Source organism: Chroicocephalus ridibundus, chromosome Z (assembly GCF_963924245.1).
Source record: "Chroicocephalus ridibundus chromosome Z, bChrRid1.1, whole genome shotgun sequence".
Classification (NCBI taxonomy): domain Eukaryota; kingdom Metazoa; phylum Chordata; class Aves; order Charadriiformes; family Laridae; genus Chroicocephalus; species Chroicocephalus ridibundus.
In genome coordinates this window covers 12201509-12218026 of record NC_086316.1, presented here as the reverse complement: position 1 = coordinate 12218026, position 16518 = coordinate 12201509, and the positions used below count along the sequence as shown (strand labels likewise).

The 16518-nt window shown below is 48.9% G+C and overlaps 1 protein-coding gene and 1 long non-coding RNA gene across 2 annotated transcripts; one reads left to right on the top strand and one right to left on the bottom strand.

The window, feature by feature from the left end:
• Positions 1-541: 541 nt before the first annotated feature.
• LOC134508834 (uncharacterized) lies at positions 542-14926 on the bottom strand. The gene is made up of 5 exons (XR_010069155.1): positions 14869-14926; positions 6545-7142; positions 4826-5684; positions 4550-4744; positions 542-2737 (listed from the first exon to the last, which is right to left on the bottom strand). It is a non-coding gene; the product is annotated as an uncharacterized LOC134508834 (long non-coding RNA).
• A 184-nt stretch (positions 14927-15110) lies between these two features.
• TMEM215 (transmembrane protein 215) lies at positions 15111-16196 on the top strand. The gene has a single exon (XM_063320198.1). It carries the CDS (start codon positions 15336-15338, stop codon positions 16053-16055), a length of 720 nt encoding a protein of 239 aa, XP_063176268.1. The 5' UTR covers positions 15111-15335; the 3' UTR covers positions 16056-16196.
• The last annotated feature ends 322 nt before the right edge of the window (positions 16197-16518 follow it).

Genomic DNA, 16518 nt, shown 5'->3' with positions numbered 1-16518 from the left:
ATGGAAACTTTCAGCTTACATCAAGGAATTACAGTTTTGTTTGGTTAAAGAAAGTTGGGTATCCCATTCATCACTTCAGTTGTACATTTCTGTACAAATGTACTTCGGATGTACATTTAAGAATTTGATCCAGTTAATGTGCGCTTAAGCTTTGATCCAGTAAAAATCTCCCTGGGACATATGGATTGACAAAGCCGATGACACCGTCCCAAAATTGTCTCAGTAGTGACAGTGGGCAGCTGTTACACAACTCAACACCGAAAGCTGATCTCGTTTCATCTGCAGGCAGCCAGGGAATTGCCTGCCCTCCAAACATTTCAGCAGAAAGAAAGAGGCATCCCAGCCAAAGGAAATGAGAAGGTGATAGGCATAGAGAGAGGAATCAGCTCAAATGCCACAGAGGGTGATGGAATGAGTCTAAACACAGGCACAGCTCTTCTCTCGTAAGAGGCTTAGTGCTTTCTTCCCAAAGCTAACTTTCACACGAGGGACCATCTCGTCTCACTCTAAAGAAATGAAGTGTTCAAAGGCATTTCAGGAACACCAGAACAAATTCAGTGCTAACATGAAGGGGGAAAGAGCTACCACCAGCAAAACATTTGCTCTGCTAGCGCAGCCAGACTGCTGAATTGCATTCCTTTTCCGTAAGTACATTTGAGACATATTCCAGAAATATAAAACTCGGGGGAAGACAGAGAAACCATCTCAACACCCCTTCCTCTACCAAGTCTGTTAGGAAAGAATAAAAAGAAATGGAAGTTCAAACCTGGGTTCTGCAGCACCAGCGATTGCGCAGACCAGAAATGCAGGGCTGTGACCATGGAGGTAACCTTAGCTCTGCTCGGGCTAGTACAAGCCATCTTCCAGGCTCAGGGCTAAATTTATGACGATGAGCGAAATTGCCACAGTACACTCCTCTGACACACGCTGCACCATGTCTCAGGTAATTGCCCGTTGTGAGAACATCATCCAAAGAAGAAGCATGATGCCCATCCAAACAGTAGGGGAAAGGATTTCATTTCTCCCAAAGCTACAGTGGTCTTGTTCACAAATCAGGGAAAGTCAGATCCTGGTCTCCTGAGGTTATTAGCGAAATGTCCATTACAGTCAACAGGATCAGGACAGGGCCTTTCATCACAGTGGCTGAATCTCTCAAATAAACGTTGCTGAGAATTTTGTTATGCAGTCTTTGTCCCACTGCCTGATTACATGTGTTGCAGCCACAACCTGGTCAGGAACGATGGAAAAGACCCTGACAGGGACACAGGGTCTGTACGAATGCTAAAATACCATGAGAAACTTGCTTTGCTGAAGACAGTGACCCTGCAACAAGCCATGGGAAAACACAGCAGCTGGTGGCTTCCCTCGGGCAGAATAGGGTGGGATTTAGGACAGGGGTGTACAATAGGAGCCAGTACCCTTACTAGAGAAATAACACCATATTCTCCAGTTCAAGCCCAAGGACTACATGCCTCATCGCCTGTTTCCAGCGTGTTTAGCAGGAGACCACACTCCCCCCGGGACAGCCTTGTCCCTGGAGGGAGCCCGGAGTCCAGAACAAACTGAACACAACTGTTGACTGCAAGTATTTAGGGAGAGTCTGAAAATGAGATAAGCTGCATAACTAGGTACAATGCACTGTTCAGTGTTTCTGCTGAGGCTGAGCAAGCCTATGCACAGAAATACGTAGCACAGCGAGTTGTGGTCGCTTGGAGTTTAGACTGAGCTCACCCACAAGACCTTGCCTGGACTCAGGGGCCCATGGAGATTTTCTGCTTTGGAAAATCAGCATCAGACATCAGGTCAGCTTCAGGGGCTAGACAGACTCTCAGGGACAGTGACATGCCCAAGTACCCCATCTGTTAACACACCAAAGCATATGTGAGTTTATAACCTTGGCGGGGCAGGGTCTTATGCACACAGCATCCTTAGAAACCACCCAATATTCTTGGAAACAGCGATGTAAAGTTGAAAAAAGAAAAGCAACCAGCTGATGGTTTTGAAAGGAGTGACAATTGCAGCTGCACACAGCCGTTGACGTGAGTGTCTCCAGTATATAAATCGACTGTTCCGTCAGGCTGAGCTCAGCCGAGGGAGGACGGCGCCAGGTAGGAGTTAGCACAGCAGTGCCAGATGCCACAATGAAATGCTCAGAGGATGGGCCAGGAAAGGACAACAGTGCAAATTGCATCGATGAGGCACAGCCCACTTATATAAAGCTGCTCCTCAGGAAAAAAAAAGGTCTAGGAGCCCCCAGCTTAATAGGGTCCTTGGAGGCTTTCGGCAGAGAGCGCGGGGCCAGCTCCTTGGCAGGATGAAATTGAAGCCGGTCACCCCCAGCCAGGTTACACCTGCAGGGAGCCTGTTCTTGTGGGTCGAGGGCACGTTTTGTCAGGCAGCAATGGCAGGAGCATCTGCTGGGGAGAAGCGCGCAGGGTGCATCTCAGAAGCAATCGCATTCAACCCTTGCTGCCTCCCGGCTGCCAGCACTTCATCTTCAACAGAGCTGCGGGGCGCTGTGGCTACCCTGTGCTCCACGATGCCTTCAGACTCGAGAAGTGGGTCACCAGCATCCCGGCGTCCGGCCACAGAGGAAATCATCCACAGCCTTAAGGATTAGGAGGGGGGAGGGCTGATAGCTATGGCCGACGAAGTCACATTCAGTATTCGCCGTAGCTGCTTGCATCCAAGAAAGGGTCGGAGGGGACTGGGAAGGAAAAGCTCACACGCCGCCAGCCTGCAACAGGGGATGAAAATTGTAATGCACGTGGCTTTGTGGAGCCTCCACTGCACAGCTCTGTTGCCATGAAACGGGGGAAATGTTCCCATTTCTGCTCATGCAGAATTGCGGGGGGTTGGGGAGAGTGAGGCAAAAATTGCTCGCAATTAGGTGCTGAGAAATGCAAACTGATAACCCCGCTAATGTCTTGAGTTTTCACTGCCTATGAGTTAACCCAGACAAGAATCTAGGGATTGTATTTGGGACAGTGTTTTAGGAAGAAAAGCATGGAAACGCTCCCCTTCATCAACAAACAAAAACGATCTGCACACCTCTGAGCAGGTGGCTCCAAGCAGATGACCTGTAGTTAGGCATCCCTAGCTTTAGCAATTTCTCCAACGAAATTGTTCTGTATGCAAAACCACAATCCAATTTCAATGAAATGTGGAAGAAAAATTAATCTCTGAGGCTTTAAGCTAAGTTTCTACGGTATTTGAAAACAGGGAACTGGCTAGTATCCCCACAGAGGAAAAAGAAAATATATTAGATGCTCAAACATTCATTTCAAAGAGACCTTCCCAATTAATTCTGAGTGCTGATGAAGTACCCGATCTCAGTCGCCTGGAGAGCTGTATGTACCCTGCTGAAAGCCACAGAGAGGATTTTGCTGCTGCTGTGGTGCTGCCCTATTCCCCCACCGAGATCTTCCAGCTCACGTTCTTCACTCTCCTCTCCTGTCCAAAACCCAGATTCCCTTCCCAAGCTGCGCAATCCCTTGCTACAAAAGGTACAGTCTGCCGTCTTTGTTGTCACCCGCTCACTCCTGATTTGGGGTCAAGCTTAAATATTTCACCCTCACAGCTATACTTTGTAAACTTGTGGCAGTGCAGAGGCAGGAACGGAAGGTAAAAATCTTCCTGCGCGTGTTTTCCCATTAGGAGAGATCCTGGGGCAGAGATAACCAGGTTGCTTCTGGGTTCACTGCCAACCCACATCCCTGCTCTGGTCCAGACTACATCTAAGACTCCTGCAGCACCCTAAAGACAAACTGTTTGTGCAGTTGTTAGGCAGGGTCAAGCTTAGCGTTTGAAAGCTCATGTGCAAAGGAAGGACGCTCCTGCCTGACATTTGAGGGTCGCAGGGCCCTTTACTGATTCTCTTAGGCTTTGTGAGGGATCCTGCGAAACCCCTGGAGCTGCACATGCATCACTGTTTCCCATGGTCACAGATGCAGGGATCACAGGGGTAGCATGAAGTTTGGCTCCTCGACCTCCACTGAGATGCCGAAACAGATGACACCGATAACAGGGTGCACTCAGCACTCACGGTGCTCGTTCTGCGAGCACCCCAAAGGACTCTGCTGGACAAATCACATACGAGGGTGCTGCAACATTAATCTGTTCCTAAGAACCAGCACTTACAAGGTCACCTTCAGTTTTCAAAGCCTCTGGACTTGGGCGAAGGTAAAATCTGAGAACAAATGACATGACACAAAAAATCAGAAGGAAGCAAGTGTTTTGCCTTGATAAAATTAGAGCACTCTTCAGCAAAAATTGTCTGGGCTTTTGGTGGCTAGGAACTCAGAATGTCTATTCAAGTTCCTGCTATGTGCCCCATAAATTCATCTAATGAGTCGCCTGTGAAATAAACCATTAGAAAAGCCTTTGTTAATTTGTACCAAAGTAAATGGTTATCTAAAATAGACACCACAGGGAGGTTCTTAATTAGTCTGTTGTCATCTGGGACTGGAAATGCTTGTGGCAGCACGAGGCTAATTAATTACTCATCTCGCCATCATTGCAGCTTCCTGTCAAAGCACAAGGTACTTACACCGATGGCTGGTTGCTCCTTTTCAGAGACCGTGAGGGCAGCAGACGAGGGTCCCGGACTGACCTGCGCTCGCTCTCCGTAGGGAGGTGGGTTGAGGGGGTGTCCAAGCCAAGCGTCTGTGTCTGGGATGAGCCATCTGTCTAGACGAGAAGTCTTTGCTGCCCACATCCCACAGCTTCAACTGAAGGTTGCTTCCTGAATGGGAAATGAAAACGAGTCTTGGGAAGTGGGGATTTGGGATCAGCTGGAAGCCCAAGGATACCTAAGGGTGCTTACCCTGGGCCAGTGACACTGCACAAGCCGTGCCCATCTGCCTGCGGTGCGGCAGGCAGGGAAGGGGGGGACACATCGGCTCCTCCTTTAGCAGCATCTTCACCAGCAGGTCTTGGGGACGGGCGTCTGACAGCTGTCCTGCTCTGCCAGGGCTTCTGGGAGTGCGGATGTGAAAGCCCAGCCCAAGAGACAGTGCCCGCACGTGTGGAGCACCGGGGGCCCAAAACACCAACAGAGTCTGCAGAAAAGGCCAGTACTTTGCAGTGGGGAGAAAAAAGCCTGTTATAAAACTTGTGTTACTGGGCCTCCCCTACCACCACGCCAGTGTAAGATGTATTCTTTGGTGGAAGTAAAATAAAAAATTTGGCAGAGACGTATTGCACAATACCTCGTAGCAGCCTGCAGAGCGAGAAAGGAGCCTGCCACGTGGCCCAGGCACCTTCTTTGTAGCCTGGACGTCCCTCGGTGGAAGAAATACAGCACCTCATGCCTGATGCTGGATGTAGAGATGGGGCCTCACCAGCAGGTGGCTTCTCATGGGCTGGGAAGGGCCAGCAATAGTAAACCCCCTGGGCAAATATTGGTGCCCTCCAAACCCAGCAGCAAGGTTAAGTCCATCCGTGGGAGATGGTAAGCAACGTCCTTGTCCAAAGGGAGCTGCCCCGGGTGGTCCGGGCTGCCCCACCTCAGGCGGCGTGCAGGAGGACAGGTGTGGATGTTTCAAGCCTGTGCTCTTGGTTTGCACGAGCTCCTCTCTCCCGGGGGCTGGCTGGAGACCTTCCTGTGCTCCGCGCCTCCTCCACAACATATGTAGCTGTTTTTACAGCATCCTTCCCTGTTTCTTCAGAGACACAGGTCTGTTCTAGAGAAAGGGAGTGAATTAGCAGTGTATTTACACCCACGCTTGCAATCAGGAGCCATTTGATATCCGCTGATATTAGCATCCAAGGTTTTTACCAGCTCTAAGTGTTGCAATCAGTCCAAGTGTACAGCAATAAAAACTTTAACACCACCACCACCACCCCCCCCGCACCGAATGCCTTTGAAATACAAGAACAGCCTATTACACTGAAAGGTGCATAACACTGTCAAAGTTGTCCCCCATCACCATCCTTCACCCTTTGTGGTTACACATCTCCTCACCTAGTAAACACTATAATGTATTTTATGCCTAAAGCATTCACACAGCTCACACAGCTGCGCCCCCAGCACAATGAACATGTAACCCTATCTTTAAACACCGCTCCCTGACACAAAGCAGGGACTGACTCATGGTCATCATCATCTCAACATCTGCGATGGCTTAGTTAGTTAATGGATACTGTGGGTGCAGCTTCAGGAAAAGGCAGCGAGTCCATGGACAGGAAATATTACAACCTGTGAAGCTGCCCCCATAACTGCCCATGTTGTCGGTAGGGCACTAAGGTCAATCAGGTACACGTTTAGCCACCATTAAGGCAATGAGGGCTTTTATAAGTGGTGCCTGTACCAGTCGGCTCTTGATTTTTAGACAGCCGGTGCCATGCAGGGGCCATGGTGATGCGCAGGCATTTTCCTTCGGACAACAGACCATCTCCTGATTTTAATCCAGTCCACCACAGACACCTTACCGCTACTACCCATTTCCACCCCTTTGGCGCATTATCCACAGAGGAGAACAGCAACATCTTCCTAAAAAACATTTCCTCCCCTCCTTCCCCCCAAAATCCTCATGGCTGGTACCTGTGGGCACAAACTCGAACAGCCTTTCTTCTGCAGGCCGTCTCCAGCAGCTCACAGTGTGGGAGGGAAGCCTGGACAGACTTGTCACTCCCTGCCTTGGTTTCTGGTGCACCTGAAGTCCGAACGTGAGAAGGGGAATTGCGCAACACGTGCACGCTGTTGGTGTGATCCCCGGCTGCCCTGACTGCCGGCTCTGGGTATCACTCCCTGGGACGGTGGAGCTGACAGATACCTGTCTCATAGCACGTCACTCTCCCCTGGGACTTCAGAGAAGGCCTGAAAGCTCTTCACAGTGGCCACCACCAGCAGCCAGCTGGGATGAGGCAAGACATGTCTCCTGAGGAGCCTCTGGAGCAGCTGCTGGAGGAAACCCCTCTGAGACACTTGGCTGTCGGGGCTGCGGCGGGTGAAGCGGCAGGTTTCCCCCAAAGGCAGCGGGAAGGGCAGCTGCCAGGGATGTGCCTGAGAGCAGGGGAGCCACCATGGGACTGCAGCAAGCAGCTCTGGTGCCTCCAGCCATGTGATGGCAGACTGTCCCAGTGGAGCAGACGGGGGAGGGAAGCCGTCGGCATTTGACAGGGATCAGACAGGCTGCCTCCTGAAAAAAAAAAACCAAACAGATTTCACAAACAGATTTCACGTTATTCAGGGACACAGCTGCCCTGTGCCTTGTGTCACATTGCACTCCTCCCCCCAGACAGCTCCTGGTGCATCAAGCAGGTTTCACCCCTTTCAAAGAGAGCTGCTTGCATCCCTTTCTCCAGCAAAACATGCCCTGCCCTTCTCCTCCACCCAGTGCCCCTGCACAGAGTGGCGAGGGGCTGCTCATCCTGTGCACACACAGACGCTCACACTCATCCGCCATTTTCTCTGCCATAACAGAATCACAGAGTGGTGCAAGCTGGAAGGGACCTCTGGAGGTCATCTGGTCCAACTCCCCTGCTCAAGCAGGGTCACCTACAGCAGTTTGCTGAGGATCATGTCCAGACACCTCTTGAGTATCTCCAAGGATGGAGACTCCACCACCTTTCTGGGCAACCTGTGCCAATGCTCAGGCACCCTCACAGTGAAAAAGTGTTTCCTGAACTTCAGAGGGAACCTCCTCTGTTTCAGTTTGTGCCCATTACCTCTGGTCCCGTCACTGGGCACCACTGGAAAGAGCCTTGCTCTGTCCTCTTTGAGCCCTCCCTGCAGGCATTTATATAGATGGATGAGATCCCTCTGAGCCTCCTCTTCTCCAGGCTGAGCAGTCCCAGCTCTCCCAGCCTTTCCTCATAGGAGAGCTGCTCCAGTCCCTGGATCATCTTAATGGCCCTTCAACGGAATCTCTCCAGTAGCTCCATGTCTTTACTGTACTGAGGAGCCCAGAACCGGACACAATACTCCAGGTGTGGCCTCACCAGCTCTGTGTAGAGGGGAAAGATCACCTCCCTCAACTGTCTGGCATCACTCCTCCTAATGCAGCCCAGGATACCATTTGCCTTCTTCACCACACTGCTGGCTCATGTTCAACTTGGTGTCTGCCAGGACCCCCAGGTCCTGTTCTGCCAGGCGACTATCCAGCATATATTGGTGTCTGGGGTTGTTCCTGCCCAGGTGCAGGACTTTGTATTTCCCCTTGTTGAATTTCATCAGGTTCCTGTCAGCCCATTTATCCAGCCTGTCAAGGTCCTTTTGTATGGCAGCATGATCCTCTGTTATCAGCCACTCCTCCTAGTTTTGTGTCATCTGCAAAATTTGTGGGGGTGTCCTCTGCCTCATTACCTAGATCATTAATGAGGATGTTGAAGGATCCAGTATTGACCCCTGGGGTACACTGCTAGTCACTAGCATACAACTGGATGTTGTGCTGCTGATCACCACTCTTTCAGCCTGCCCATTCACCTCACTGTCTGCTCATCCAAGCTTGTCTACAAGGATCTTATGGGAGATAGTGTCAAAGGCCTTACTGAAGTCCAGAGAGACAACATCCACTGCTCTCCCCTCACCTAACCAGTCAGTCATTTCATTGTAGAGGGTTATCGGGTTGGTCATGCATGACTTCCCCTTCATGAATCCATGCTGACTGCTCCTTATTATTTTCTTGTCATTCATATGCCTGGTAATGGTTTTCAGGATTAGCTGCTACATCTTGGCAAAGATGTAGACGTGGCACAAAGTAATCAGAGGACAGGCAATCAGGACTGCTATGGAAAAGGTTTCACTGTGTCTTTCACATTCACAGCATGGGATGATTTTTTAAAAAGAGATATTTGCATTGTTTAAATGAGGTATAGACTTAGGATTTTATGATAACCATCCCCATTTTCATTTGCTTCAAGTTTAGTTGGCTTGGGAAGTTCCAGCCTTCCAGAGCCTGCAAGTAACATGAATTGCTCATACCCTTTTGATTAGTTCCCTTAGTTTTTGACTAACTTCTCCTAAACAGAAAGGAAGCATGTCAGCAAGCTTCCAGGGAGAATGTCATCTTAAGTGCCCTAATATGCGGTCATTTCTACACAATTATGCTTAAAACTCTTTTAAAGGTGTTAGAGCACAACAAAAATCACTAGCTTCTTCTGTAGAGTTAGGTCAAGACAACCTGACATGGGTTATTTTCCCTCCCTCTCTCCACAGATGAGAGACTCCAATTAGACACCCCTTTCAAGAAGTGTGGGCTTCCGTTTGCTGTGTTCTTTGGGACAAAACAAGATTCCTATTATTCACCATTATGCATAACACACAGTACTTGTGGCTGACTCCCCTGAAATTATTGCATCTTTTGTCTGAGCACTTCTACATAGAAGAAATAAAGTATATTTAACCAGAATATCCTAAAGGGAAAAAGCACGCCAGGCAGAATGATGCAGATAGACAAAGTTCCTGTTGAATTATATGGGCAGGGTTTTGCTCCTATGGTGCAAATTTACTGTCTAATGTTGTGACTCATACAACAGCCTGTACCTGTTCCACAGCAACCCTGCTGAAGTCCCTGAGGTGACCTCAAGACTGAGGCATGACTCATTACCAGGGTTTCTGAATCCTGCTCCTGGGATGATGGCTCGGTGGCAAAGCACCAGCCCTTCAGGCATCTGCTACTTCCCTTTTGCCACGTGTTTCTTGATCGGGCTCTCTCATCAGCAGAGTCCTTCCACATCTGACCTATGGCCAATCGGACAGCAAGCATTAGTCAAGCACAAATGACTGTCTGTGAAGACCAAGGGGCATTAGTGAATAGTCAGGGTCCAAAAATCTTCCCTCAGGTGAACTTCTTGTGGTTGAGGACATGAAAAGACAGAGAACTGCCTGGGGCTTTGAGAGCAGTTAGAAAAGATGGAAAAGTTATAGGGTCTGGCTAGACAGACTTCCTCAGAAATACAAATAAGGTAATTTTGGTGTGTGGACCTGGGTGAACGATAAGCTTTCTCAAATGGGGGAAAAAAAATAAATCTGTAAATTGAGGTGTATGACGATCACAGCACACGTTTGCACAGCACAAAGAAATTAGCACGTATTTTCTTTCACGGATGCGGCCAAGAAAAAACAACATTAAAGAAGGCTTGGAGACGGATGTGGCATCAGCACCCACCTTCATCAAGGAATACTTGCTATAGATAGCAAACTGGAAGGACTTTGTGAAGCAGCTCTTGAGCAGGTTTGAAGTGCCAGTGACCTCAGTAGAATGAGAGTAGTTTGTCTACTCAAGCTAATGAAGTAGCTCAAATGTGTGCACAAGACCATTGCTGTAAAAGTTTGAAACTTGAGCATCCCAACCCACACAGAACTTGTCAGCAAAACAAGTCCTGTGTTTCATGCCCAAATTATAGGTAGAACTGAAATGATCCCACACTCGGAAGGAGTATCAAGTTGAGCCAAGTTTTAGCATTGCCACAGAGCTTTGAAGGTGGAAAGGAGAGTCTAATTTTACCAGTGATGTTACTAAGGACTTGTGGAGTCTTGGTATGGACATTGAGGCCAGCTCTCCGTTGTAACATATTAATTTGAAACTCAACCTCCCAGATCTGTTTCCCTTTAGGATGCTAAAAAATGTGCTACACACACTTTTCCATGGGTTTTACAGTACTGCCTGGTCAGAGAAAGGCTTTGCCTTTACACAAAGACTGAAGTGGACAATCAGATTTGCAAAACAAAAGGTTCAGAGAAGGGTTTAAGCAAGAAATGCCAGGAAAATTTATCTACGTGTCACTCAACTGGTACCCTTTTCACCACATCCATCTTGCTCCATTCTTTTTTAATCTGTACTATCCAACCTACATAAAAACAGAAATGATGTAGCACGTCAAAAGTTGTTTATCTAGATAGCAGTTTTAGTTGCTCTATGGTAATTAGGAAAGAGCCTGCCATTGAGCTAAAACATTACATCAAGTTGAAACACTAAGAACCCAAGCTGGCTGATTCTTGATATTTTAGCATCAATACAACTGGTCAGCAAATACAGGCTAGAGGACATTGTTGAGGTGGCAAGTGCTACAAGTAGTGGAGATAAAAAAGAAGATGGGGTCACCCCTATCTGAGGGATCCGACCCTTTTGTAAGGATGAATTGTTCCTGCATAGATGCACTGGGCTCAGACCACTCCTTGAGACCAGGGCTGCTGAAAGGGTCTCAGATCTTTGACATGATAAAGTTCCCACCTTCCTAGCTAATGCTCAACAGTGTTTTGATCATTCAAAGACATTCAAACTTATTTATTTTTACATTTGATGAATCAAGAAGACAAAGAAGGGGGCTGAGGAATTTTGGGCACCCGTGATATTTACCATGGCTAACACTACAATAGTCACTGCACTTTGAATTAGGTCTTTATTTTAAATCTTTATTTTCAACTTGAAGTCAGCTCTAATTTGCAGTTTTCCAGCCTCCAGGCCACGGCCATAAGGAGCTGATGTAGGTGACACCTGTGTAGCAGCTTTCAACCTCAGTAATGCTTACATATTGTACCAACAGTAGCCATTACTTTCAGTTACGAATTTCAAACAGTGAGAGGATGACATACCCTACCCAATTATCAGTTCCACTAAACTGTTATGTGGGACAGGAAAAGGGTTTTGTATTTAACTGAGTATATAGGGGAAACGCATGGTGAGCAAGCTGAAATTAGTGTCCCAGTCCAGCTTAACATTTAACCGGCTTACCATGTAACAATCCCTATTTATGCATGACATACGACACACCTCCAGTATCTGCATTCTGCCTGCCCTGGTAAGGGATGTCCATTCACAGCCTTCTCTTAATGAATCCTAGATCTCCCCAAAAGTCTCTTCCAGAGATTAATCCAATTAAACCAGTCCTAAAAGAGCAGACAAAATCACAGTGTAGAATAAGAACACTTTTTTTCCCCATAAATTCAGCTCCAATTTTGCTTTGAGTGAACAGTCTAAATTATGGTTAATAGCAATAAAAAGTTGTTAATCACCATCATCATCTGTTCAATTAATACTCTGGATTTTCAGTCATTGCGCTAGCTAATCCAAACCTTTTGTGTAAGGCACCACAAGGGAAACATGCTTTACCTCAAAGGAGTAATTTTTTTTTTCTCTACTTATGAACAGGATAAAAAATTCAACTATTTGCATTGTTGCTCAATTGTGTAAGTGGATACTTGCTGATCTCTTGATTTCTATCTTGGAAAGACAATTTTAACAATTGTAGGATGCTTCCCTGGAGCAGGGTCATTGGTTTCCCCTCTCCCTGGAAGCATACAATCTTCATACTGTTAGTCTTGGAAACCACTCACAAAGGGACAAATTGGATGCATTTAGTTCCACCTTTGTCCTGACATTTTCTATAAGTATTTTTGTGCCCAGTAACAGCTTTCTGTTCCAAAGTAGATGTTCTTTTTCCATCTCAGTAACCCTGTCACTTAAATTTGAAGGGCCATTTTTATTCCTGTTAGGTCTTCTGACATGTACTGCAGCTCTTACAGTATTTTTCCCCTCCACTGATGCCACTAATGATATTTACATTTCCATGACATCCACTGATGGAGTTTTCCTTTCTCTGAAGGACTGTTGATACATACAGCTACAGCTAATTGCTATTCCCAAGCAACATCATTTGTTTTTTAGCAAAAGTCCAATTTCCAACCCAAGAGGAAATCTCAAAGACTATTCAAATGTAGGAGGGGAGGTGAAGGAAGGTCAGGGAACAGGAACGGTGAGTTTCATGGCACTATTTACCAACATAACCCTGCTCATAACATATCCTTTACAACATTTTAGCTATGTGGGACAGACTGGCTGAAGGTTAATAATTTCCCTTCATCCAGAACATAGCAGAGGGGTAAAAAAGCCATTATTCATTCTAATGTGAGGACATAAAACCTGTGTATCTGAATAACAGCAGATGGAAACAAGCCGCAAATTCTCACTCCAAAAAATACAAGCCGAGAAGCTACAAGTCATTGCTCACCCTGCTAAATCCTGCACATTGACAAAAGCAGTAGTTAACTTGTGCTGAAATCTATCTGGAAGATTTTGATTTTTAAGATGGAGGGTATTCCTAACAGAGTCCAAATTATTCCTGTTTCAGCCCACTAAGCAACAGGTGAGAGGCTCAATGTGGATTTTACTGGACAACTGTTGTGGCTTAACCCCAGTCACTCGCACACTCCACTGAGTTGGGATGGGGGAGAGAATCAAAGAGTAAAAAGCTCTTCCAATTGAAGAAAACCATCATCAGGCAGGTGCTCAGCCATCTCCAGGAAAACGGGGCTCCATCACACATAATGGTTACTGGGGAAGACAAATGCCATCACTCTGAACGTCCCCCCCCTTCCTTCTTCTTCCCCCAGGTTTATATACTGAGCATGACGTCATATGGCGTGGAATATCACTTGGGTCAGTTGGGGTCAGCTGTCCCAGCTGTGTCCCCTCCGAACTTCTTGTGCACCCCCAGCCTGCTTGCTGGTGGGGTGATGTGAGGAGCAGAAAAGGCCTGGACAGCTTAGCAACAACCAAACACATCAGCGTAACTTCAACGCCACTCTCATCCTGAATCCAAAACATAGCCCCACACCAGCTGCCAGCAAGAAAGTTAACTCCATCCCAGCTGAAACCATGACAACAACTTTCTGGAGGACAAGTTCAAATGATGATCATGGTCCATTAAAAACTTTTAATCTGAAAACCAGGTCATTGCACCGACTTAAACACCTCTCCCCAGTATGCATACTTCTCCTCCCACACTTACTCTTCCTTCAAATTAAGACAGCACAGGCCATCGCTTGACACCCCCTTTATGAAGAAAGCGTGCTGTAAGGCAGGATTTGTGCCCAGTACATGAGAGAATATTCTTGGTCTTGCTCTCTGCAAGGCAACTTGGAAGTCTACAACATAAATGTGATGTGTTCATCTTGTACTGTCGGGGGGGTGAATAAAACCCAGGACTTTTCATGGCTGAAAGATGAGGGGGTTTGGGTTTTTCTAAAATGGCTTCTCGGAGCTTTCCAAATCTCCAGGATGAGGAAAAGGAATCATGCTAATCAGAAAACTTAAAGAAACCATGGTTTCACAATTCACTTCAGATTGTCCTTTTTTATTGTCTTAATTCTGTTGGGCACTTTCTGATATCACTCCTTTTTACCTCCCAGTATCTCTGCCACAGGTGAAAGCTCCTGTATGTCAGTGGCACGTCAAATGTTGAAGCAACCTGCCTGAAAATGCTGCTGCTTATAAACCTCCTCCTGCCTTTCCACATTCCCACACGTTTCAGATCCTTTCCTACAGTCATTCAGATGGTGGGGTTTACTTTGAATTACCATCACTTGCGTGTATTAAGGCATAGAGACTGAACCTCACCATCACAGCCGGTTTATGGTGGGCCTCAGACACCACGGGAGAACCTGCGAGGTGCATCCCAACAGCCAGATTCATTCCTGGGGTCTCGGGGAGGGGTAAGACCGGGAGAGGTTTTATGTCCCGGGGCCGACTGCGGGATGAAATTCGGCGGCAGCACAGCATCTCCCAAAGCCTTGCTCTCCGCTGGCACCCGACTCGGGAAAGTGGGGCCTGGGGCAGGACTGCTCTCTGCCCGGAGGAGGATGAACTCCGCAAATCCCAGCCCCACGAAAGCAGGGGCTTTGAGGGCAGGGGGGGCCCGTGCAGAGGGAGCGCAGACCCGGCTTTCCCACGCCGGGGCCGGTGCCCCCCGGGGAAGGACGCCTGTCGGGACCCGGTCCCCCGGCCGGGGCGGCGGCAGCTGCCCGCGGACCCGCGGTGGCCATCAAGTGGGGGGGGAACACCCCCCCGCCCCCCCGAGCCTCCCCATCCCGCCCTCTTAAAAGCTTCCCCCCTACCCGGCGGCACCCGGGGGCGGTGCACGTACTCACGGCTGCTGCGGGGCTCCGGCGGGGCTGGGCGAGGAGGAGGAGGAGGAGGAGGAGGAGGAGGAGGAAGGGCACATGTCCCTTGCGGCCGCTTGCTGCCCGCCCGCCGGCTGCTAGATACCGCCTGGGTCTCCCCCCCCCACACACCCCCCAACCCGCCTCTTGCCGGCTGCCGGCGGGGGGGCCGCTGCCGCCTTAGCCCGAGCGCTCGGCGGAGCGCGGCTCAGAGCGGCTCGGGGGAGGGAGGAGGCAGGACGGACCAGGACCCGCACCCGGACCCGCACCCGGACCCGTCCCGCCCTCCGGCTGCGGCCCCGGCCGGGGGAAGCGCCGAGCGGTGCCGGCCGTCGGGGGCTTTTCGCGCTTCGGTGCCCGAGGAAACTTCAGGCACTCGCCGGGGAGCATCAGCCCCCTGCCCCGAGGGGCTGCTTCCGTGAAGGAGAGCGGTCCCTTGCACGCCAGCAGGATGGTGCGGACCATGAGACCCGACGACATCAACCCCCGGACGGGGCTGGTGGTGGCTTTGGTCAGCGTCTTCCTGGTGTTCGGCTTCATGTTCACCGTGTCCGGCATCAAGGGAGAGACTTTGGGGGACATCCCGCTGCTGGCCATTGGGCCGGCCATCTGCCTGCCAGGCATCGCCGCCATCGCCCTCACCAGAAAGACCGATGGCTGCACCAAATGGCCCAAGAACAAATGTCCGTGCTGCAAGCAAGTCAAGGACCGAGATGTCATGGAGCTGCTGAGGACGCCCTCGGATCTGGAGTCTGGCAAAGGGAGTTGCGATGAGTTGGCCAAGAAAGCATACCAGAAGGACAGGAGAGTGCTGCGGGGTGAGGACTCTGTGTCCATCTGCACCACCACCACCACCACCACCATGGGAGAATGCAAGAGCCTCATCAGAAAGGTGGAGCAGGAGGAGATGTTGAGATACCTGGAGACCTGTTACCCAGAGATGCCGGGGAATGTGTTTGTGGGAGATGGCTCCGTGTACAGTGCCTTGGAGAAGAAGAGCTCTTCTCCCACCAGGGACAGCCCTGCTTGCCCTGACATTGAAGACAACATTTTTGTTGCCCCTAAAGACAGTATCATTGTCTGCTCTTACAAGGAGAACAGCCCTTATGACAGATACTGTTGTTACATAAACCCTACTGGAGTCAACTCAGACCAGGAGACCATAGTGTGAAAGGTGCATACTTTATATATATGTATGTATACAAAAACTGCAACTTCAACTTCTTGATAGGGGATAATATAGCTGACTGCACTGCATGGGACAATCCTGATACTATTACAATTTAACCTGGTATGTGACTGATACTCAAACCTTTTGTGCCTGAAATACTCTTTCTGTAAGTAAACAAGCATGTTTAAAGGTTAAAGAATTCAATTCTTCATTTTGGAAAAAAGAAATTACATTTTAGATTTATTTTCACTCTTTCCCTCCCTTTTGTTTTCCTGCTGCCTATTGCACCCAAGCCCGTGGACACATTGGCAGGAGGGCAGCAGTGGCTGACAGCTGAGATCAAGAGCTGAATCAAAACTCTGGAGCTGTCTGTAGGAAAGAATGTGGTGCTCCATGGCTGAATAGGTCTTGGCGATTTTGGGAGGGATTGAGAGATGTCAGTGTGCACTCCAAGAGCTGGCTG

Excerpts from the sequence above, each read along its gene's own strand:
- TMEM215 (XM_063320198.1), top strand. The coding sequence starts at position 15,336 with ATGGTGCGGACCATGAGACCCGACGACATCAACCCCCGGACGGGGCTG.